The 25,512-nt window shown below is 34.9% G+C and overlaps 1 protein-coding gene across 13 annotated transcripts in view; it reads right to left on the bottom strand.

Annotated features, from left to right (window-relative positions):
• Window positions 1-25,512, bottom strand: part of KIF21A (kinesin family member 21A) — a 137,294-nt gene that overhangs the window by 41,848 nt on the left and 69,934 nt on the right. For 7 of the 13 annotated variants that reach the window (XM_045829082.1, XM_045829083.1, XM_045829091.1 and 4 more), the window contains exons 4-12: window positions 24,879-25,028; window positions 24,027-24,161; window positions 22,899-23,066; window positions 20,908-21,023; window positions 16,893-17,088; window positions 15,592-15,781; window positions 15,207-15,270; window positions 9,366-9,569; window positions 3,997-4,035 (exon numbers count right to left, since the gene is read on the bottom strand). In XM_045829082.1, the coding sequence (XP_045685038.1) occupies window positions 3,997-4,035; window positions 9,366-9,569; window positions 15,207-15,270; window positions 15,592-15,781; window positions 16,893-17,088; window positions 20,908-21,023; window positions 22,899-23,066; window positions 24,027-24,161; window positions 24,879-25,028 (1,262 nt within the window). The remainder of the gene's footprint in view (window positions 1-3,996; window positions 4,036-9,365; window positions 9,570-15,206; window positions 15,271-15,591; window positions 15,782-16,892; window positions 17,089-20,907; window positions 21,024-22,898; window positions 23,067-24,026; window positions 24,162-24,878; window positions 25,029-25,512) is intronic. The other 6 variants (XM_045829085.1, XM_045829086.1, XM_045829088.1 and 3 more) reach the window with 1 other exon arrangement.

Below are 25,512 nucleotides of genomic sequence, written 5' to 3'. Positions count from 1 at the left end.
TTGAGAGAAAAACAGTTCACTTTTTTTCTTGCAGATTTTAAAAAATCATCAATTATTTCGGAAAGCAAACTAGAAGAGCTGACTATTTAACTGACCAAAATTATGTCTGATGCATCAAAGGAACACAGAAATTGCTATTCAACCAATAGTATAGTGATTTATACTAATGAAGGAACAACTTATTTCCAGAAACACTGAGGAAGAGATTATACCCTGGAGTATAAGACCTGATAAGACAGCTAAGAACTAGTCACAGAAACAGCCAATTAACTAGAATGTAAGCAATTTAAATTCAAAGGCTCAAAATATTTTTTCCACCAAAGTATATAAAAGTTTTTCATCTAACTACAAAGATATAGAAACTACATTTTTATTGATGCCCTAATAGGCTTAAGAATAAATTTAAAGATCCAGAACAAGTCTGCCATAGTACATTTGTCCACACTGGCTGCACCCAGTGAAGTGTCCAGGTCTCCTCCAGTAAGAGCACATGATGCTTTCTTCCTAGGCCATACCTACAGCACAGGTCTGTTTCTGCTAACCTCACAGAAATGGGCCTTTGCACATCAAAACAGTCTGAAGTTCAGCCTGACCTTTGTGTGAATAGGACATTTCAGGGTCTGCCACAAGATTCTCCATACAAATAGAAGCCTCCTCTTTAGTTACTGCGTACTAACAGCTGTTAACTACCCACACACATTAATGTCAGTTAATGGTTAAAACTAAACTAGGTCAGCCCTGGTGGCCCTGAGAAAAAGACAGAAGACTCTATAGTGAGCAAAGTTTTTGCACATTTAATCACTTGACCCTTTTAGGGGTTTAGCCATCATAATCAATTAGAAACAGAAGTTATGCTTCTATACAATAGACTCATATATTTAATCAGGTAAGTAATACGAAGAAAAGTTAACTTTAAATGAATCTGCACGTGGGAAATTTACTCTTGTGCTATAATAACATTTTCAAATTATTAAGAATAAAAAGAATACTTGAATAAGGCAAATATTCTCCAAACAAAATCCCTCCTAGAATGAGTTTAAAAATTCTATCATAATAACTTTATAACAGCTAGCATTTCTTTCATATATTCTGCTACATTAAACAATTACCCTAATAAATGGATTTAGAGTCTAGACTATAATTTTAAACTTATTTAGGCTCTGTTATTATCATTATTGACCTCTAATGTTTATAGGTCCCAGTTCTCACTGATATCTTCATATTCACACAAGATAAATTATAAGTACTTTTCCTTTATATGTATTTTTCAGGGTTCTTAATTTATGTTTATTTATCGATTACCTCTTTAATTTCTCTCTTTCCCACTAGACTGTAAGCCTCCTAAGTTAGGCAGGGATCACGTCTGTTTGGCTCAATATGACATTCCCAGCACCCACAGGATGTGCATAACAAATGTGCAGGAAATGTCCGATATGTGAATGCCTATGGCTGTGCATAAACAGCTCTGTTTGGCACCTATGCTGGAGTTCAACGGTGACTGGAAGATGCATAAAGAAGGATGGAAGATAACATACCTCTACAGTGAGGAGAAACTAGCAGTAGGAATATCAGTAAAACAATCTTAACTGGAGAGGAATCAAGTAAATTATAATAGGTTCCATGAGTGTTGTTAAATCACTTTGCTAGAGAAAAAATACTGAATTTACTGAATGTCTGTCTTACATCACTTGTACTATAGTATGGCTGCTGATCTCCCTCCATCCTGCAATTCAAGCTGAAAATCTAGAAAGAAACTCCCCCTTCATCCAATCATTCCATTCAAAGGTCAGTACCATACACTCAAACAGTGCCATACTTGAGATACAGGATGAAGGTTAAGGGCTAAGAGAGGAAAATGTGTTAGAAAAGATATCTCCCATTAGCATTCCCCATTCCCTCTCCTTTGCTGTGTCTCCCTTCCTTACCTGCCACTGTTGCAGTATGTAATTTTTGTTTTTATTGGTTCCTTCATTACTTCAAATACTAACCTAAATTTTTTCCCCTCAGGTTTATACTCATAAAACCACTTTATTCCAAATCCTTGACCCAACACACCCTCTTCCTCCCCGCATTACCCAGTTAAACAAATGTTAGTTTTTACCTGACATAAAGTTAGCTCACATTATAAGCTGTCCGTGCCAATTCTGATGCAGAAAAATCAGTAGTTGTAACTTTATGTTATTAATTGACCTTTACAAATCACTTAAAGCTTAAGATTTTAAAATACACGTTGATACTTTATAATTATTGTACTTCAAATATTCATGTTTTCCTCCATAAACTGGGGCAAACTGATAGAGAAAATAACTAGCTGAGAAGCAATTAAAGATATGTTAGGTCTGCACTTTACACAGATTCAGAATCTCAGAGCTGGGAGAAACACTAGTGCTCATGTGATTTTAACCCCTTTAGCATCTGACAACCAGTGTCAACATTTCTGCTAACAACCAAAAAAGAAACTGTGGCCTGGGTAAACTAATCTATTCAAGGGGACTAAAACCAGGTACCAAGACCCCAGGCCAGTATTCTAGAATCTGGAACCTGAAGTTCAGTCCAACAGATAGGGAAGCATTAGCACTACCCAGGAGCCTGTTAGATATGCAGAACCTCAGGCTCCACACTTGAGTCCTACCAAATCAGAATCTTCACTTCATCAAACTCCCCTGGTGACCTGTATGCATATTCACGTTTGAGAAGCCCTGTCTGAGAACATCAACCTGCTCTGCTTTTGCTACCCTTTAGGGGTGATACAAAAGTTGGAAGCAAACTATCCACTAAGTACATTTAAACAACTTCAATATTTTAAGGTAGGAAAAATTTTCCACATGCTACTTTAACTACATAACTTATTTTTAAAAATAGAAAAATTTTCACATTTTTATGCCTTTAATTCCAATGATAAACATAATGATCTATATATACAAATCAGGTGATGGAGTATAGTTCATGGACAATTAGAATTGTACTACAATTATAAAATACTTTGAATAAGTTGTAGAATTACAGAACTAGAAACTTTAGAATACTATATAATGTATAGAATATAATTGTGAAATGGAATTATTAAATAATTTCAAGAAATTGTAATTTTTAAGCTTTCATATTTAAAGTAAGATATTAGTTTACCTAATTGTTGCATAGTAAATGTCCTCAAAAAGCTTATTTTAAAAGAGAAATTTCTAAAGTGGTACTTCAAAATACATAAATACTATTAAAAACTAGTTTATTTTCTTAACAATTTTGATTACATAATATGGAGATGTGTTTAGAAAAATCTACGCGGAGAAATTCTTCTAGGAAGTAAAACACCACTTGACCCTGGTTTGAAAATCACAATTCTGAATGAGTGAAAACATAAATGTTTATTACATAGAGAAATGTGCTTCTAAATTCTGCTCAAATTTCACATGGAAAAACAGATACCTTGTTTCTGATGCTCCCTTCAAATACATTTTAAAACACTTGTTTTCCTAATTCGACCTTAAAGATGCTTTGTAAATCTTATAGTAAGGCCACAGTTTCCTTTTGCTTTGTTGCCATATTAATGTTGTTTTTCAACAAAGATTACACCAAATAGAAAGAGGAGAGAGCCCGCCCATGACTTAGCATGGGCTGCACCAAAATGTCAATTCCCATCCAACTGATAACTGCCAGTCTGCTCACAAGTTTCTGAAAGATGCATTTTGAAAGTCAAATGAGGCTTGGGGTCATTTTTAGCCTACAAAAGGTAAGTCGCCTTCATAATCGTGATAGTTTATTCTGAAATCACATGCAATTGCCTTCACTTTAATTCATATAACTAGTCAGGGTTTTCTACTCCAAAAGTATTTTCAAAAATGTATTTGGTATTTTTAATTTTACAAAATCATCATTACTTTTAGGAGCACCAAGCTAATCTAGTCTGAAACAATCTATAATTCTATAACACATTTCCTTTTGAATGACAACTAAGTATTTAAATGACATTTTAATTAAAAACCTGGGAAATATTCCAACCTTCTTTCTTCTCGATTGCTTTCCTCAAGTTTCTGTAGCCTTCAAAATCAGGAGGCACAGTATTGGAAGGCCAAGCCAATGAAGGACAAACCAGACAGTAAAAAGCGAGAGTGATAAGAAGGTAAAAATGAAACATGAGCTTGAAGACTTCAAAATAAATTTTAAAAGATATCATCAAAGGACAATACACAGTAAAAAGGCAATACATTTTGTATGAATAAAAAGTAAGTAGAAAAACAAGCAGCATTATATCTAAGAAGACTATATACAGATTATCAGTTGAAGTTACTTAGCAATAAAATGTAAAGTCTCAATTTATATAAATAGTAGGAGTGTTGAATACCATTTCTTTTTTAAATCTGAAATGGATCAGTTTTCTCAGTTCCCCACAAAGATCTACTTTCAATAATATCCTCTGCCTTTTAGACCTTTACAAAAGACCTTTTCATGGCATCATTAAAGAACTTCAAACAGTAATGCCTTTATACCAGAATATGAAATTACCATTAATGCTACATACTATTTCTATTTTAATATACTACATGTGAACATCACTACATGAAAAAACCCTATTTCAAAATTATACATGAAATGGTATTACAGTCAAATGAATATGATATCAGTGAAAAATGTAATTTTATCAATTAAAATTTAAAACCTCATAATATCACTGTACTAATATTAAAAACTATCAAAAGGACATCTAAGGCAAAGGTGGCAATAAAATGGGAAATGTAGTACTTTCCATTAGTAAGATTATAGTTTAATTAGAAAAGTATTAAAAACTATAAGCATGTACTTAAATGCTTTGAAATAAATTTACAGAATACAGACTGTGCAGAATTGGGCATCTTCACTCAATGGAATGTACTGAATGCCAACATTTGTCATGGAGACAAGAAGACAGATGTGCTAGGCTCTGAAGAAGCATAGAGCAACTTTGATACAGCCCACTTCTGCTCAGAATTTCAAAAATGTTTTCCAGAATCATCAACATTTTACAACTAAGAGACTGAGTCTTAGGTATGAATTATTTTATCATGCCAGTTCTCATTTTAATTTTGTAACAATATGTACTCACATACGATTTTTATTTGTTGGCCTGTGATTGTTTTTCTTATGTACTTATATACTGTTATTACAAGAAGAGACTAGCAATCTTTCTGAGAAAAATAGTCAACAGAGTGATATTCACCAGGGATCAAAGGTGCAATGTAATGGCTAAAAAACTAAAGTAAAGCCATTGCCTAAGAAATCAGTGTTTCTAGAGTTTCAACCTGACACCACTAAATACAAATATAATGCAGTCTGATGAGTAAGTGAAGTTTTTATTTACGATGTGAGTCATTTAAAGCTAGATATCCAAAAATATGGGGATGTGTGAATCATAGATTTTCTTTATCCAAATACATAAAAAATGCAAAAATACTTTATTTTTAATCCAGGCTTATACTGATGATAATGAGCTACAATGGCTCAAAAGATATGTTTCATTGGCAAAGAAATAAAATTTTCTATTTTCAATATGGAGACTTTTTGTTTGCCTTACACAAGAGAGTTATATTAAAACCTATGAATGATATGTGCTAATAAGTAGATGAACTTTAGATGCCTTCCCAATTGCCTTTTTAAGAAAAGCTTTGCAATCAATAGTTCAAAAAGACAGTGGAGGGTCAGAGAAATAAACTGATAATTTGACACTTCTCCATAATTTAAAGTAGTTCAGTTTTTATTTCATCCAGTTACATTATAATACTTCCACATCAGGGGTGGAAGGCAGGAAGAGAGGCAGGTGCAAATCCTGCTAACCATTCTAAAACATTTATGTAACTGAAAAACAAGCAATATAATCTATTCAATTATTCTCCCGTATTTTCTTCCTGTGTAGACCTATTTTGCAGATCAACAAAAAAGGTAGGAGAGCAAACCTTAAAGCATCACATATTAGCTACTGGTTGTAGCTTTCATAAAGACTCGGATGCCAAAGAGGGTGAAACTTTGATGTAAAACAGACCTTTGACATCCACCTTGAACGCAGATGCACTCACATAAAAGTGACCCAGTTGCTGTTCTCCCTACCATAGCTACCAGAACCAAAAAGTAACAGCACAAAACAAAGTAAATTAAAAGATATGGAGCTTCTAAAGAATCTGTGGATTCAGTGGGGAGGAAAGAAAGCAGTTATGAGAACCAGGACAGCCTAGGAAAGTGGAACCCAAAGAAAGGTCAAGCCCCAGACAAGTTTAGAAATTCTCAGCCAAAAGCTAATAAAAAAATAACTCTTTCTTATATGACTTGAGTTTTTTTCTCAATGGGGCTGCTGCCCCAATTTTTAGTATTTGGATTAATGCTTCCTCTTTCAAAATTACAAACACCCCTAGTAAAGAAGGTTACTGGTTCTAAGTCATTTCCACTGGCATGAATTCCTTTTGTCAGATGGCTTTGCTCCCAAGTTTGAATGTAAAGAGATAAGAGAAAAAAAGCAGATGATTCTGAAATTGGGGGAACTCTGGAGTGGGTATATTTACATGAGAACTGACTGGGGAAGGGACAAACGGACCAGGCAGCACAGGGACACAAAGCGTCAGTAGATGGGAATAAGAAAGAAGAATGAAGGCAGAAACTCACATTTTCCCCCAATGGTTGGCTACACCCTTGAGAATGCAAGTTTCTTTCCCCCGTTTTGTATTTTCCTATTCCCTTCTCGAATTGTTGTCAACACACTATAAAATGGGTAAAAATTATGTGCATGAGTTGGAAACTTGAACACTATGTATTTATAACACTTTCTAGAGAAAAAAATAGTTCGAGTTCCAAACAATTTTAGTTAAACTTACTGTGTATGTAAGGCTGAGGCAGAACACAAATTTTGTAATGTCTCTCTGATAAATAAAATAAATACGAGGCCTGTAACACAACTGGACAAAAATCAGGATATCCAAAGAGGAGCTATAGCCTCCAAAGAGTTCCTGTGGAAGACTAACTGCTAATGTCAGTAAACCTGATGTCCTTCTCAACACCGCTGGAAATCTCTGTTTATTAACAGTTTCTACTCTTTGGCTAAAATGAGAGTTTACCCACATATTAAAAACAGAAACATTCAACTAAATGTTATTTGGATCTATAGCTAAAAGTTACTGATGACAAAATCTTTATCAAGCTTACTAAAATAGTATTGGCTTTCATATTTTTAATCCACAACAAAGTTTAAATAGTGTAATAACAAATTCTATTAAATTTTACAAATTGATATTTGTGATAAAGTAAATTCATAAACTGGTTCTAAAGACATACAATTATATGGTCTATGATATACAAGAACATTTTTCCTAGGTTCACACCACATTATATGTTTCAGTTTTACAAAGACACACTATATAGCATGTGTGTGATAATGCTTTATAAAGCATGTTAAAAACACTGCATCAGAGCTATTATAGTATGTATTAATCTGTTTTTCTCATTCAAAGCCATCTTCCACTTTTTTCACAGAAGATTAAAGTAAGATCTCTCAATTTACCTTATCTGGCTTATTCAGTTTTTATCAGAATTTTTTCTTTAACCTCATACAACTTTTTGTTAGAAAATAACTTTTTTTACTTGGATTTTTGTGTTTAAATCCAGTTATTTGATGAGTTCTTAATATTAAATCTGCTATTATTTTTATCTCAATAATTATTACATCTAAAAGAATCACTAAAATAGTCATAATTTGTCACTTTGTAATAACTATTTTATTTAATATTTTTATCTTGAAATGGTTGCAAAGCGATAGAGACAAATCCTAATAAAATACTTTTCCTTTAATGCTATTTATCAGTCAAAATGCTTACAACCCTGCATATTCAAAAAAATAACCCGCATCAGAGGTACTAATTTGGGGTACCTATGGACAGAAGAGCCTATGTTTTCATTTCCTTTTTTAATTATTCATATCCAACAATGGTTTAGGTAATCACTGAATTTAACTCAAAAGGAAAGAGCAGAACCAGCTCATGACCTTGAATAATAAACCCTTGATTATACTTATTCATGAACACCAATCACCTGACCCTTTAAACACAAGTCATAACCTTTGACATTCTGACCAACTACAGAATTAGATTTTATATGTAAATGGTAAGTCATGTGCACAAGTCTCATTTTTATCCAAGTAGTATGTTGAATCACACTGGTTTCAATAATTCAATAATCATTATTTCCATTTCAATTGTCCTACCTAAGAAGGACTCATTATAGATGTCTCAATGCTGCCACAACCAGCCATCCACAGAAAACACCTGCTAAGACATTAGCATCTGAAGAATGCAATTTCAACTGCAATGTCTCCTAACCACAGATGTGTAACTCCTTGTTTTAATTATTTCACTCACTCCTTTTTAACTCAAAGACATAGAGCAGAATTAATGTGAAGAAGTTTACCTCCAACAACTTTGACCAACTCTTTTTTGTTGATGGAAGAAATGCCTGGTTGCCTAAGATGAATTTCTAAATAAACTGAGCAAAGCAGTAGACTAAATGTCAATAGTAATTCTACAAAGTGCACCCCTTGTAACAAATCATTTCACAATAAGATAGCTTTGCCTAGTTTTGAATATCTAGCCAAAAATGCTTAAAATTAATTTGACTGGCAAGTTCAAAATATATTTGACTGCACTATAGAATCAATATGTAAACATGTAAAGTATTTCTGAGTATTTAACCACTCACATATTACAAGTGGTCATATTTTTATTTTCCTCCTCTTCTTTGCACCCAGTTAATTTCAGAAGGAAATATTATCAGGATGCAAGGAAAAGACAGCCTATAACAGTGGTGAAAAGCTGAGTAACTCCTTGTTGGAAGATTCAGATAATAAATAACTTTCACATAATCAAATTAGAAGCCCTGCAGAAAATACTTGAGACAGCAAATGATATTAAATGACAGTCTGATGGATTAGTTTAGCCTTTAGTTAAACTAATCTAGACAGGAATTAGAATATATCCATGAGACTATTTAATTGCATTAGAAAATATGGAAAAAATGAAAACACTGAATTATAATGGTACAGCAAGCTTTGCAGAAAAGAAAGATGAATGGAATGCAAGAGCAGCTATTTGAAGAAATAATGTAACAGTCTCTAATAGTAATTTTACCTTGCCATAGTCTAAATAAAATTCATTACCATAATATTATAAGTAACCTTTTTACATACAAGTAGAGATAAACTATGAAAAGCATCATTGTAATTGTCAGCTAATTTAAATGGCATTTCAATTGTTAATATACTTATGAGACTATGTATACTCACTGTAATCACCAATTAAAGTATCCTGAAAACTAAAAACAAAATAGGGATTCATAAACCAGTGATTTTAAAACACTACCTTTTCTTCTTCTTCTTTTCTTTCCTCTTCAGCTTTTCTAAATCTTTCTTAGCTAGATCTATAATTTCAATGGTCTCCCTGTCTGAGGACAGGATAGTAGGAGAGAAGGATGATGGTCCACTGAAGTAAGGTGATCTTGCTGTGGCTCTTGTCAAGCTTTTTCGAAGGTTCTCATTCACTGCTTCACTCTCTAATAATTTTGCCCTAGTGAATAAAAATATATTAAACAGGAGACATTTTTTATTGTGGCAAAAAATACAGACCATAAAATTTACCACCTTAACCATTCCTAAGTGTACAGTTCTGCAGCGCGCCAAGTTCATTGACACTGTTATGGCAACCACTGTCATCACCTGTCTGCAAAACTCCTTTATCTTCTCCCGCTGAAGCTCTGTAACAGTGAAGCACTATCTCCTCATTCCCCTCTCCTCCTAGGCCCTGGCAACCACCATTCTACTCTCTGCCTCTGTGGAGTTGACTACAGCAGGAATAAATTGGCATTTTAAATGAGTTGTTTTGCATGCTAAAAAAAAAAGACTTCCAAATGGTCTTTCAACATTGCTACACAGTAGGCTTTTTTTAAAAAAAATAAATGTGTTCACAAACATTAATATTTAGGATATTTTTAATTCCCAGATTAAATAATTACAAATTTGAAATCACACTCTTTGTGCTCAAGAGTACCAACAGTAATTAGATTACTTGCATTCTGGCCACCAGGCACTAGCTACCCTTGCTTTGTAAAGCCATCATTTAAACTTAAAATATAGTGGCAGCATGGTTCTCAACCCTTCAGTTCCTCATTCATCATGCTGTAATAACATTCTCAAACCCTTGCAAAGAATAGTCAGTCAAACTTGCCCCGAACTGGCTGAAAGACATCTGGCTCCTGAATATGTCATGGGAAAAGATGGTATCTCCAAGGAAACCCGAGTCTGATAATCGAAAACATTCTTTTGTTTGTTCAAGTGATCCAACTAATGACAGGAGAATAATGTATGTACTGTCAGTAATATGCAAAACCACGGAATGGTAAGATCCTAAAACAGCCTGGAATTGAGGCTGAAAGGGATTCAGAGAGTCCTCTGGGCTTTACTCTGATTTGATTTGAACCATCAAGAACACAATTATCTACTTGAATGTAATATATTTCCAAGGTAAATTGGCAAATGTGACCAGGATAGGGCTGTAAAGGGAAAATGCTACCTACTACCTCTGCCCCAAAACTGTATTACTAAGCACTTTTGCCATATGTGCAAACATTTCAGAAGAAGATGCTAGATTATTTGTAACAATTAAGCTCTCAAAGGCACAGTCAGCTCTGTGTTTTTTCATTCTTTACCAAAATTATTCATGACACTGTTGAAACCAGCCAGAGACAGAGTGTATATAAATCAGTGAATATACATTCCAAGTTAATGTTTTACTAATTCTTTTTTTATAGTTGTTCAGTTACAGTTGTCCTGCCTTTTTTCTCCATTACTCTCCCCTGTCCCACCCCCTCCATTCCCACAGTCAATCCCCCCCAATGTCTTACTAGTTCTTTAATGAAATTGTTTTATTATATATCTGATATTACATGTGAGCAGAAAACAATTATAATATTGTAAATGGTTAAGTAGCTGTGTACAAACTTCTAGGTTAAATGACTTCAAAATCATTTTAAAGAAAATCATAAATATAGTGCTGTCATTTTTTTAAAACAAGAGGGCAGCCTAAGTATAAAAACTCAGTCAAGCCCTGACCAGTGTGGCTCAGTTGGTTGGACGTCGTTTCACACAGTGAAAGGTCACTTGTTTATTCCCAATCAGGGTATGTGCCTGGGTTGTGGGTTTGGTCCCCAGTCAGGGTGCATGTGAGAGGCAACCAATAGATGTTTCTCTCTCAAATCAATTTTTCTCTCCCTCTCTTTCTCCCTTCCTTTTCCTCTCTCTAAAATTAAATAGATAAAATCTTCAAAACATAAAAACTGAATCAAAATGTATAATTTTCCATATTTTCAATACCTATCATAAAGCTTGGTGCATAATAATGAATATTAATAATAAAGGAAAATATAAGCTAATTGTCAATAATGACCTATCTTTTTTCAAAGTTAAAACACAGTGTTATTTGCTGATTTGTATATACTGTTGTGTGCTATTATTCCAAAACTTTCAAACACAAGATACTTAATAATATAGACATTAAATGACTTGTCTTTTAAGTCAAGTCATTGACTTATTGGCTGATTTATATAACAATGAGACAACCTGTGGTTTTTTTTAATACCTTATTTTAAAAGTGTGTTTGGCTCTGGCTGGTGTGGCTCAGTGGATTGAGCACCATCCTGTGAACCAAAGGGCTGCCAGTTCAATTCCTAGTCAGGGTGCATGGCTGGGATACAGGCCAGGTCCCCAGTTGAGAGTGCATGAGAGGCAACCACACATTGATGTTTCTCTACCTCTCTTTCTCTTTCTCTCTCTAAAAATAAATAAAATCCCTAAATAAATAAATAAATAAATAAAAGTTTGCATTTGGTAGGAGCATATTTAATGTATTTACAATCCTAGTGCCGATAAAGGCTAAACCCTTTAGGGCTCACCTCCACAAATCCCATGCTACTTAGCAGGACCTGCTTTTTATACCGGCTATACAGATAGCATCTCTCTGTTACCCTTTCTTTCTCTTCACACTCACCCACCCACCCACTTGCTGCCTACATTTCATTTGACAGGAGACTGAACAGTGAGGCATGAAAGGAAGTACACAGACTCCCATGGGAAGGAGCAGACTGAGGGCTTGCCTCTCAGCTCTGTTACTCACTAAATCTTGGACCATTAGTCTCTAAAAGCCTCCACTGTTTCTTCTGTAAAATGTAAATGAAAAATATACACTTCCCTAGAATTATTATGAGGATCAATAATACAATGAATTTAAACCCGCCTGACTGATAATACAGTTAACAATAACTATTCTTATCAAAAAATTTCTAACAATATAATTATCTAACATAGGGAAGTAGTTAAATTAATTAAAAACAGAAGATAGTACTACATGGAACCATGTGGAAATCATGTTACAAAAATAGTTAATAACATTTTCAAAATACTCACAATATCTTGTCACATTTCAAAGAATGGATAGCAAAGCAATAAATACCCCCTAATATCAACTTTGCTAAAGTATACTTTGAAAAAATATTGAAAAGATATACCAATATGTTATCAATTGTTTTTTAGGAATGATGGGAATATGAATGATTTTAATTTTGTTTATACTGCATTATATTTTCCAAAATTTCTACAAAAAATTAAGTCCCACCAAAACAAGAATTAATTAATGACTATTATTAGTTCACAAAAAATAATATGGCATATAAGTTATTAAAAGGTAAAAAGGTAACTAGTATTATTCTATAATTAGAATAATAAGACTTAAAATGCAGACATTTCTTTCCATTTTTTTCTAAGATTTTATTTATTTTTAGAGAGAGGAGAGGGGAGGGAGAAAGAGAGAGAACCTCAACACGAGAGAGAAACATCAGTTGGTTGCCTCTCACATATGCCCCAACCAGGGTCCAAACCTGTCACCCAGGCACATGTCCTGACCAGGAATTGAATTGCCAACCCTTTGCTTTGCGGGACAACGCCCAACCAACTGAGCCACACCAGTCAGAGCAAAATATATTTCCAAGTGACAATACATATATCTGTGTTAAGTTTAGGAAGCTACAAATAAATGCCTTTCTAAGACCAAGTTTTGACAGAAATATGAATTGGAGCAGGATCTAGTAAATAAAAACAAAATGGGAGAACTTGTGCATAAATAATAATAATGTGTCAGGCCTTTAGAGTACTTTTGAGTTGAAGAACTTTCAGATCCTGTGCTTTCTTAGAGCCCCACAATAACTCTTTGAGTCGAGCAGGTATTAATTACCTGATTCTTACAGATGAATTAACCAAAGCTCAGAGAAATTAGGTCACTTTCCCAAGGTCAAACACTTATTAATAAATTAATAAATTTTGAAACAGGAAGGCAATCCAAGTTAAATTCAAAGCTCATTTATGCTTATACATCAATTATTTTTACAATATAAATTACAGTGCTGGGATTCTAGAAGACTACTCCTCAGGAATGAGATACACTAATTAAAGAACCATCAAAGAAGAGTTGGGAAAATGGAACAAGCTATTAACCTACACCAAGAAAGATTTGATCATTGATTGAACTCAGGCCCTGCCTCCTCTCTGTTCTCTAAATGGCTTAAAGAATGGTCTTAACTCAAGAACTAGAAGAAAGAAATATTAAATGCTGCTTTTAGTTAGTAGGAGGAGCAGAAATAATTCAGTCAGTTTTCTAGGAAATAACACTAATTGAGGCCATTTGTCCAATGGTGAGATCAAGCTTACATAAGGCCTCAGAATAACAGGGTGGGAGAGAAGAAACAGAGCACAGTAACCAGAGCATGGAATCAGGCTTCAGAATTGAGCAGTGCCAAGGAAACAGAAGAGAAGCAAGTTAGGAGCAGGAGCTATTTTCAGGTACTAAATGACAGATTATAAGTTGTGCCTCAAAGAATGGTAAAGACAGGTTCTGCAGAGTGAGGAAGACACGTTTTTGGCAGTAGGTGGGAAAGAGCATTGCCCACACAGGATAGAAATGCAAGTCCAGGTAGCTGCTGACCAGAACCAGGAAGCAAGGCCCCAAAGGTCTCCACCAAAAGGTAAAGCTTGGAGATATAAGTGCAGGAAAAAAAAAGTAACAGTTAATAAAGTAACTCTATTTATTGCCACATTGGATGTCTTCTCATTTGTTGTTGCTGTTTAAAATACCTAAGCGATCCTGTGTGCCTTGCAGTGGCAGAAACAGTGGTAATACTCCTCATCTCTCTCTGTTCAAGGATTTCTAAACTAAGCAGAAGGAGAGAAAGGGAAAGAGAACACAAATGCAAGTTGGAGAAGTGTTGGGATAGCTGTGAAATATGATCTCCTGCTTGGTTATTTTCTGCAAATGGGTACAAAAATGAGACCTGAGCTGCTCAGAGGCTGCCCGTGGAGCAGACTACAGTTTTATTTCCAGAGAAAGTAGCTGAGCCATCAGGGAAAACCATGGAACCTAACTAAGCAAAACACAAAAGTGTTTGGTGTCCCTGATCTTCTTTCTGACCCCTACTTCCCCAGTCTGGGCTCGGAGGTCTCATCTCTATTCCCATAACAGGTGATGGCATTCCTTTTACTAATTTCTGTCATTCCATTTATGACATGTGATTATTTATCTAAGTTGCCTCACCTAGACTGTGAACTTGTTCATGTCACACTTGCTAAGTCCATGGCATGCTGCTGCTCAGCATAAGGTGAACATTTGTAGTATGTGTGTGAAATGTGAAGACAAATGAGCCTCTGTACCAGAGAGGCAGGCAAGTATGTAGGGATGTGATGATTCACACATAAGAAGCAGCTAGAGCAGTAGAAGGGAACAGAAGGAATGGCAGGTTTAAAAAATTAAAGATGACTTATGGATGCTGACCATTCCCAAATGATGAGGAATGGTACCAAAGGGCACTTCATCAACCTTTAAAGGCATCAATTATGCCTGTTCTGTATGTCAGGTTAGATAAGCTCTCATAAGGGGTATGACAACCAGAGTAGGAAGATGACATGGGGATATAATATGGGAAGAAATGGAAAGAAAGTTTTTTGGAATGTGATATTATGGAAATACAAATATCTATTCCCCTAAAGTTAACCTGACCAAAGGGCTGAAATATCACTACTAACAGTTCCTAAACAATAAGCCCAACAAATAGCAATATTAACAAACCCAAAATGTGTATTTTATACTACAGAACATGAACTGTACCTGAGATCTTCAATTTCTTTGATATAATTATGAATCATATTACTAATCTCCTCATTTCCTTCCCCTGCAAGATAAAATACAAACATAAGAACTTCTTTTCAATTAAAACATCAACAAAACATAATGGGGGAAAAAAGACAAGTTATAGAAACAAAATCATAATTAAAACACAATTCATACAGCAAATTTCCCACCCTTATAAAAGGCATATTTTGTTTCTGTAAGAATGTATTATTTACAAACCAAGTATTTAACTTAAAATCACAAGTTGTACATACACAGACTGACATTTCTATTTCAAATGTTCCAGGTAATTAACAAACACAAAGAATGTCCCCTGTCCTCCAAAGGTTAATCCCTCACTCATCCCACCCTGCACGCGTACCTGCTCTGGCAAGAACTTGGTTGGCCTGATCACTAACAAGCTGTGTGATTCTGGTCCTCAAAGCATCAACCGTCTCTTGCATGGCTTTAATTCTTACACGCAGATTATTATTTTCAGTCTGTAGCATAGCATTCTCATGAAACATGTCATTGATGCTTTCCACACCCTCTTCATCAATTATTCTTTTACCCTAGAAAAGAAAGATATTTCCCTGTTGATTGAGGAGCCTTAAACACACAAGAAATTTGTTGAAGGATATTACAGGACTATGAAGTTCTACAACCAAGAGCCCTTTGTCTTAACAGCCCCAAGGCAAAACAGTTCCTTTTCCCTCTACTGCATCCCTCAGGGGTGTCGCTAAAGAAGGTGATTGAATAGGAAGCTTTTTGAAACAAGCGGTTGTTCAGGTTGATAGGCTAAGCATGATTAAGGAAAACTAGAGAATTCTACCTTCAGAGGAAGGAGGCCACTATCCTGACAGACATGCATGTGCAAACCATCACCAAAGGCATCACTGTGTTCGCAAAACATACTGAAGCAGGAGCCAACATAAGAAGAACTCTGAGCCTGCAATACTATCACTGGCCAGCATTTATCACCCTGGTTGCCAGGAAACACCTTTTACCAATTAAGTATAATAAATAGTAAACCAAGGCATGAAGGAGGGAGGAGACAAGTCTCACATGTTAATTCAGCAGTCCTGAGCCTGGTCTGATAATACTGCCAGGTGTTCTAACATCACAAGAAACACTACGTTAACAAGAAAGAAGGAAAGTGCCCTAATTGTAGTTAACTTCCTCCTGTCACATATTTGTTTTACAACAGGATGACCAAGGGGAGTCTGGAGCAAGATAAGGATTTGGGGCTGACAGACCCCCACACATCCCTAAGCTTGGGTAGTCACATTCCCACAGGAAAGCTGGTGCCACATTTACCTGTTAATCAATATGTGACCTTTTTCCCTCCTAGCCCACCAACTATATAAGTCCTGAGAACAAAGGTCTCCCTGTCCCTCTCCCTCTCCCTGGGCTCTTGGCTCTTGGGCCACAGGGCTTCTGGCCACCCAGCCTCAGGCTGCCCAGGGGCTTGCCACCCTGGTCTCTAGCCTCTCTCGCTTTTTTCACCCTGCTTTGCCCTGAAACTTTGCCTTTCACCCCCTACTCTACCCAGTCCTGTTCTCTTCCATGGAAATGGACCACTAATAAACTGATTTGCTGATATGTAATTCTTTACATGTGTCAGTAAGAAGAACCAGGTCTCTCCCATCAACAGTATCACAAAATGCAAACCCATTAGCTTACCGTTTTGTACTCCATGAGCTCCATCTGAAGTCGTGTGATCTCACTGCGGAGTGCATTGATCTGCTGACTAGCTCTGTCCTGATTCACCATCACCTTGTTCTTGATATTTCTAGCTCGATTGGCATATTTCAGCGTATTTAAAGTTTCCATAAAATCTCTGTCTGAAGGGCTGACACAGGCTATCATGATTGTTTGGCTGAAAGTTTCAAAGAATAGTTAGGTTTATAGATAAAAGCAAATAAAACATTGCAATAATCATTTTTAAATTCCTGCCCTTTGAATAGTATCTTCTCTTCAAGATACCAAAAGATTGATACTAGTAACTTAAATGTAAAAACAAATTTCAAAGTCCCCTAAGCTTTAAGAGTATCTTAAAAAGATTTTGTGCCCTGGCTGGTATAACTCAGTGGATTGAGCGTGGTCTGTGAACCAAAGCATCGCAGGTTTGATTCCCAGTCAGGGCACATGCCTGGGTTGCAGGCCAAGTCCCCAGTGAGGGCCGCATGAGAGGCAAATACACATTGATGTTTCTCTCTCTCTCTTTCTTCCTCCCTTCCCCTCTCTAAAAAAATAAATAAATAAAATATTTTTAAAAAAGACTTCGTTTACTCAAGTCAAATTGGGGAAAATGAATTTATATTATCCTTCTTTGATCCATAATACCTTGAGAAAATATAAGTATATATATTTATTTCTCATCTCTTACAATAAAAATTTGAGGCAATGCACATAGACTAATTCTAAAATTCAATCTATGTGCAAAATTGAAATTCAAAAATCATTTTTTAATTATCTACCTAATATTTGAGGATTTCAAATTTTTCTTCCTTTATTTAATCACTTCTAACCTGATTTTTGTTGTCAGCAAAATATTTTGCACAAAATCCTATTACCTGAACAATAGTTCAAATAAACTTAATATATCCATATGTTTTATAATATAGAACATCATTTGTAATTGAGTGGTCCAAGTTCCAGGGTTTCTGGCCAGATTACAGGAAAAATTGGAAACATTACTTTATAAAAACAATGATTTGTTCTACCAACCAAAGAACAGGATAGTAACATGCTTAGTATGCCCTGGCTATTGTCTGTCAGTGAAACAGACCAGGGCATTCTAATCAACTCACACATTCACTGAAAAATGTATAGAACTGCAATTAAAGAGCTAATTTACCCACCCTGGTAGGGTATTCATGCCTATCAATTCTAATTTATAGCTTCCTCATCTCCTGCTTCCACTCCTGCCTTCCCCCAATAATCTCAACACAGCACTCATAGTAACCCTTTTAAAAGAGGTCCCATTCTACCCATCATCTTCTCTTTATCAGCTGTTGCTCCTCCTTATTTATCCTTACACTTACTATTATTCAAGGTTCAACTAGAGTATTGTTTAGTCCAAGAAGCCAACTGTCAGTCTAGGTGTATTTTTTCTCTCTCCTTCCTCACATCCTTTGCATATCCCTTTTTTGTTGGTTTTATTTATTATTATTATTATTATTATGAAATTTTATAGACCCCAACTCTTAGACCCTAGAGGTCAAGAATTATCAAATTTTATTTATCAGTATACTTTGTATAACACAATATTTGGAACATACAGTGTCATTAAAAATTGCGATGTATGTCATATGTACATAATATTTATTTATTGGAGGTTGGAAAGTTAAGATAATTCATGCATCTCTATCTCTCTTTTGATGAAGAAGATAAAGTAATCAAGTAAGAATAATGATTACAGACACTGATTAGAAAACAGGACAACTCCAAGTGTAGATCCCAGTCCAGTGCCAGTCTGCAAACTATTTGTTACCAGTTCATAATAAGTATAGGAATTGAAAACAAGCATTTTAAAATTCTGGAACATTTGGGCTTGCTATAATCAATGAAGTCATTGAACAGTGTAGAGACCAGTTCAAGTGTTTTATAATTCACATAGTAAGTCACAAATGGGGCAAGCTGAGTATAGTCATGCACAATATTAACCCACCACAAATAGAGGACAGAGGAGGAAAAGAACTTGCCCTTCACAAATATTTTAAAAAGCACCGAGATCAGGTGCATAAGGAGAAAAGGGAAAGTTAAGAATGAGAAGAGCTAAGATCTATTATATAGGGAAAAGTTCATATATTAGATAAAACCCAAAAGACACAAATTTTAAGAAGGGTTGTATTTATGAAAAACTCAAAAAACATTAAAGTTGTTTACTTTTAAAGTTTATATAAAACCATATATCTGTCTTAAATGGTACCACACTATTTATATTATGCTATATATCATGTATTATTATATTATATTATATATCATATTATATTATACATTAGGAAGGAAATGCATCACAATGTTAACAGTAGTTACTTGTAGGTAACAGAAATACAATTTTTTCATGCTTCCTATTTTTCTGCATTTTTCAGAATTTTTGCTATAATTTTGCTATAATATATTAAACATTATAAATATATGAAATCCAGCTTATCACTAAAATCACTAAATTATATGCATAAATATATGCAACTTGAGTCCAAAAATATCTTTGATCTAATTTTTCTTTTAAGAGTAATTTGTACAAACTTCACAAAATGAAGGTATTCTGTTTTCCAAAGCTTATAAAAAGTATAAGGCTTTTGAATTAAGAATGTGATGCTCACTAAGGATGGGATCAGAAGAGGACTTCTTGTTTGAGTAGTTACCACACAGTAGGGAAACAGATGAGGAGTATCCGAGGCTTCTTAGCAATAGCCTGCCTAAAACTCAAGGAATTCAGAACCCACAGAGCAAATATCTTTGCCAGCTTACAGGGCAAGCAAACTTTCATAACTACTGAAGTATTCAAAAGTATTGAAACTCATAAGCTGTTCATCATCTACAGGAAAGCGCTACAATTTAGCAAACTTAAAAAATGTATACTTGGCTTAAAAGGCAAAAAAAATTGTCCTGATGTAATTAGACCTGGATTGATATTGAAAGTCAGGTGAAAATACAGAAAAAATATGCAACAATGGAAGCAAGATTGCACCCACACAGAGGATACGCTAGAATAGACATGAATCCAGACAATGCCAACATTACAATACAAGGAAGAAATACAAAAATGATACTGTTGAATTCTATAAAACAGAACTTTATTTCTAAACCATTCTTCAATTTCAAATTTAGATTTAATATTATCAAAATTCTTTGAATAATACTTATTTAAAAAGAAAGTTTGCAAGTTTAATTACCCGATCATTTTACAGCATCTAACGATCTTTTCAATAACCATGATGTTAGAGCACTGAAAATGCTGTAAAATAGAGACTAGTAACTGTAATAGAATAAATAAAAATGGAATGGTTGTCTGTAACTTGCTGAATTGTACTGTTTGAATTTAAATGCCAAAAATATTTCTACTGGTAAAGCCAACATGTCAATGTTCATAAAAAAGTAAAGAATTACAAAACAATGTATTTAGCTGATGAAACATAATTCAAAGTGTAGACCAGGAGGAATATTAGAGATACAGACAAAGCAAGTCCCCTATCTTTCATTCAGCTGACATTTTAAAAAGTTTTACCACATGCAAAAAAATGCTTAATTTTTAGGAGACTTTTAAAAATGGTATAAAATATATTTAAATTACTTTATATTTACTTAGACAGCATTTACTTTGCAACAAAACTTTATTAGGCATATGCTATGAGCCAAGCAGAAGTAAAAACAATGATAAAGTAGAAAGAGCAAATGCTATATGGACTTCATTTATAAGTTAAGTGACTTTGAATAAATTAATTAACCTCTCTGGATTTCATTTTCCTATCTACAAATTAGGAACGATAATACCCACACCTCAAGGAATGTTGTAAGGACTATGTGAAATAACTACATATCACAGACTCACACATTTTGCATACTTAATAATTATTAGTTCCTCATTGTATTGATTTGTTTTATAATAAAAAAGTCCTTATAAGCCACTTTGCAAACTGTAAAAACAATGAATTGAAATTCACAAATATGGACAATCACATATGCATACCTATTGCCCCCCAGGGAATCCTGCAGTAGTCTTGTCAGCTTAGAGTCCCTGTAGGGCACGTGGGTGGCCCTCTTGCTCCTGTCTCCCAATGCACTAATTACATTGCCCAGTGCCAGCTAAAAGAGAGAGAGAAAGAAAATGTACTGATCATAACACTTTCAAATTACAAAAGAATAATGTGGAGATGACAGAATTAAAGGCATTTGGGTTTGGGGTTTTTTTGTATTTATATTTTAATGACATAAACATCAAAGTTTTCTATACTATACTATTAAAAACTGACACAAAATTTGATTAAAACTGACTCAACATTTAGTAGCATATGCATATATATGTATGTATATTCATAATTCACAAATACTTATACTTCTATTCAGAAATTTTCTTTAGAAATAGAAATAAGATTGGTGACTTTTAACCATTCCTGAATTACCAGACCATCAGGTGTGTCCTTAGAAAACTGTCAATTCATGTTGCAAATTCTCCTCCTCAACTGAATAAAATGCTTTAGTTTAACAGTGTCGTGAAACTTTCTTGTTGCAATATAGCTACCTTAAGGGAAACAAAGTCTCCTTTAACCAACATAAAAATATCACTATGATGCCTCTAAACAAGGTATTCCTGATGTAAGGACAGCTGTTTTTAGAAATAAAATGAACCTATGAGCTAAGCACCCAATATTGAAAAAACCTAAGTCAAATTACAGAACTCTTTCATCACTCCTCCACCACCCCTACTGTTTTTCTTACTGTCACTAGCACCTACAGCATAAGCATTAGCTTAAATGCTGGTCACACCTCCCTTCAGTGATGCAAGCATCTACAACCATGTCTTTGTTAGGGCCAATGGGTCTTGCAGAGAGTGGGCATCAGCATCACATTGTGTCTTTGCTCCTCTTTTCCAGAGAGGCTACGGTTTTAACCACGGGCTACACTGAAACTTCACCAGATGTATCTGACTGTGTTTCAACAACCTGAACAGGAAAACAGACCAATGCTTTTGTCTTTTCCTGATAGCACAAATGTAAATACCACCATGATTTTATCTCCTAAGAAATTCAGAGTAACATACAAAGCCCAGGATCCTGGTCTTTAATACAAAATTCAGCTATATGGTAGGAGCATCAGGATGGGTACCGAGATGGAGTTGGGATGTCTGGTTCTCTCTAATCAGCCTCAGTTGCTAATTCCACACAGAAGGGCTGTAATCATGTAAGAGCAAATATCGGGCAATGGCAAAATAGGAACACATGATCGGAGCCCCCAGCTCTAGGATGAAATGGAGGGAAGCAAAGTAGAAAATGCATGCCTTAATCCTGACAGCACCACAGATGTGTAGGGATATCATTACTTTTATGTAGGAACAAATGTCCAATTTTATAATGAAGTTAACAAAAATAAAGGATTTGCTATGGAGTCTAAAAAATTTCTTCCGTATAACAGAAGCTTTATGCTAACAATTACAAGGTGCTTTCCAATCAAAAACACCACTAGGTGGCATGGTATTAAAGTTAATTCCTAATATAACCTAGACAAGTTCTCATTTTGAAACAATCTACTAAAAAACACTAATTGTAATACTCAAAATAATATATTAGCAAAATAAACTATCAGCAAAAAAAGGTTAGTTTAAGTCACCTCATTCAACAGTTAAAATTAAATGTTGATTTTGACAAAATATTTTTAAATGTGTAATTTTTAGATTTTTTTCTACAATATATACTATTTTCTAGACATATCATAAAATTTAATCCAACTACATTTACACACATAAAGAAAATCTGCAATGTGAATAACTAAAAAAAAAATCCTGTAATGTGAGGAGATCAAAATGCAGTGCGCTACGCCTAAGCTTACAAGTTTACTGTAACTCTCCTTTCTCAGCTGAGCACACGAAGGATTTCCACTTGGGTATTAAGCATTACAAAACAGAAGAGAACAATGGGAAATCTCTGATATATTCTTAGCACAAAGCCTTAGTCTTCGTCTTACAAGTCCGCAGTTGATGGAAATGCCTTCCTTTGCCCGCTCGCCAGTGGCTCCAGTACGCTTCAGTCTTTCGGATCCTGCCAGATCAACAAAATGGAACTTCGCAGTCAGGGTTTCAAATTCATTCATCTGTGATGACTCAGAAATCACCTTGTTATCAGTAGCATTTTCCTGCAATTGAGGAAAATAATTGAAAATACTTTTATTAATGTGACATTGACTATCCTCAAATCCCATAATCCCATCTTCCGTGTGTGTGTGTGTGTGTGTGTGTGTGTGTGTGTGTGTGTGGTCAACTAACTATAAATGCAAAACTGTCTGCTGGCAATTAGAAGCTTAGACAAAGCTAGAAAGAACCCAGGTGTTAAGAACTGAGACTCTGCTTATGTTGATAAAGGAACAGCTGCAGCACGCAGTCCTCAGAGGCAAGCATCTCAGGTGACTTCTTCCGTCACCATATGGCCACCGCTCGTTTTCTGGTTTCTGCAGACACATACATTTTTTATTTCAAAATCTTACAGTTAGCCCTGGCTGGCGTAGCTCAGTGGATTGAGCACAGGCTGTGAAACAAAATGTCTCAGGTTCAATTCCCAGTCTGGGTACATGCCTGGGTTGCAGGCCATGACCCCCAGCAACCACACATTGATGTTTTTTTCTCTCTCTCTTTCTCCCTCCCTTCCCTCTCTAAAAAAATAAATAAAATCTTTTAAAAAAGAGAGAGTGTTGAAATGGGCATTCTCTTCAAAAAAAAAAAAATCTTACAGTTAGCCCAATTCAGCTTCAACTGGATCAGAGATCTCATTAGGAAAGGAATAAGTAAACAAACTAAATTTGGTTCATATGTACAGTTTCCTGGGATGTATGTGATTTAGGGAAATAAAAGTTTAAGAAATGAGAGCTGCCCTGGCTGGTGTGGCTCAGTGGATTGAGCACTGGACTGTGAAAGAAAGGGTCACCGGTTCCATTCCCAGTCAGGGCACATGCCTGGGTTGTGGGCCAGGTCTCCGGTAGGGGGTGCTCGAGAGGCAACCACACCTTGATGTTTCTGTCCCTTTCTTTCTCCCTCCCTTCCCCTCTCTGAAAACAAATAAATAAAATCTTAAAAAAAAATTAGACCTAATAATAACTCACAGCATCTAGTTGGGGACACATTCTGGTTTGACACAAGTGAATGGTAAAAATGGCATGTGAACGAGAGCTCTGAACATTCATCTGGGTACTAGCAGTGGTCCGGGATAAAGCACCCAGCTTCAAACACTGCATCATCTGGAAAAGGGGAGGTAAGAAGGGTTTTACATGAACAATATTTATAATATGAGCAAAACACCATACAATCAGAAGTCTGAGCTAATGGCTAAAGCCCACCATATTAAAGGGATGTAAAGGATGTGGAATTACATATTGTTTTAGTTACATGCACTTTTTGAGCTGAACTTCTCAGTATAATAGTGTATTATTTTTTAAACATGAGAAAACACTAAGATTCCATTGTTTGCCTTTTGCTGACAGTTGCAGCTTCCATTCCAAGCTGTTACAGAAGAACACTTTGAAACAAACTGAGCAATAACTTGAATTACTCAGGCTATTCTGTATCTTCTGTCAAAACATCTTTTTGCAACTTTTCTTAACAACCTCCCTTTAGGAGCCATGACACAGCCCCATACATGTGATGGCAAAAGGTGCAGAGGGATTGTGATCCCATCTGTCATCTTCAATTATCTAACTCTCTTTTTCTAGCTGTGAAGAAAACTACACATGCATTGCCTTGGCTTCTTTTGATGCTAAAATAAATGAGCTGACTTTATCCTAAATGGCATTTTTAATGATAAAGTCTTGATATAAAATATGAGGGAAAAGACAAGGCTTTTACAAGATGTTACACAAAATACAAATTTCATATCTTGATCTTAAGCAAACTATAAGCAAAGCTGAATATTAAACAAAGCCAAATACGCCTTATTTTAACTACAATATTAATGTCACCTCTGATTCTGTATTCACAGTACGTGTTGTGACGCCCACAGTATAAATTCCTCCAGTTGAATCTTCATGAATTCTTATATTTGACTTTTTATTTTTTGCATCAATATCACGTGTGGTATCAAATAAATCAAGGACCTCTTCATTATACAGCTATCAAAAAGAAGTATTATAAGTTTAAATTTAGAAGAAACTGCCTCAGACTGTAATAACACACATTGCATAATGTTATCCTTCAAACATATCTTACAAGTTCTTCAAAATATGGTAACATAACTTTCTTCAAAATAACAAATGAAAAGGAATGAGGCCATTGTTATTACAAATTCAAATGCATGCCAGGTTTCTTTATAAGAATAAGAACAGTAAATTACATAATCATGACTAATAAGTTCAGGGCTAGTTAAAATGATCTACTGATCCTTTGCAAGAGATAAACAAATATTTATAAATACAATCGAGCTCTAAGAAATATGTACCAAATACAGACAAGTCCTAGTTTAGCTTGGAGAAGATTTTAAGAATTTTTACTACTTGAGCTAAAAATATATTTACTGTTGTCTTGTACCTTTCTTAATGTATTTAAAAATTAATATTATTAATATTTTGTAGGGTGGGCAATGATATCAGTGTTTCT

This window comes from Phyllostomus hastatus, unplaced genomic scaffold, assembly GCF_019186645.2.
Source record: "Phyllostomus hastatus isolate PE091 unplaced genomic scaffold, TTU_PhHast_1.1 phas_scaffold_93, whole genome shotgun sequence".
Lineage (NCBI taxonomy): Eukaryota > Metazoa > Chordata > Mammalia > Chiroptera > Phyllostomidae > Phyllostomus > Phyllostomus hastatus.
This window is presented reverse-complemented; position numbering and strand designations above follow the sequence as displayed.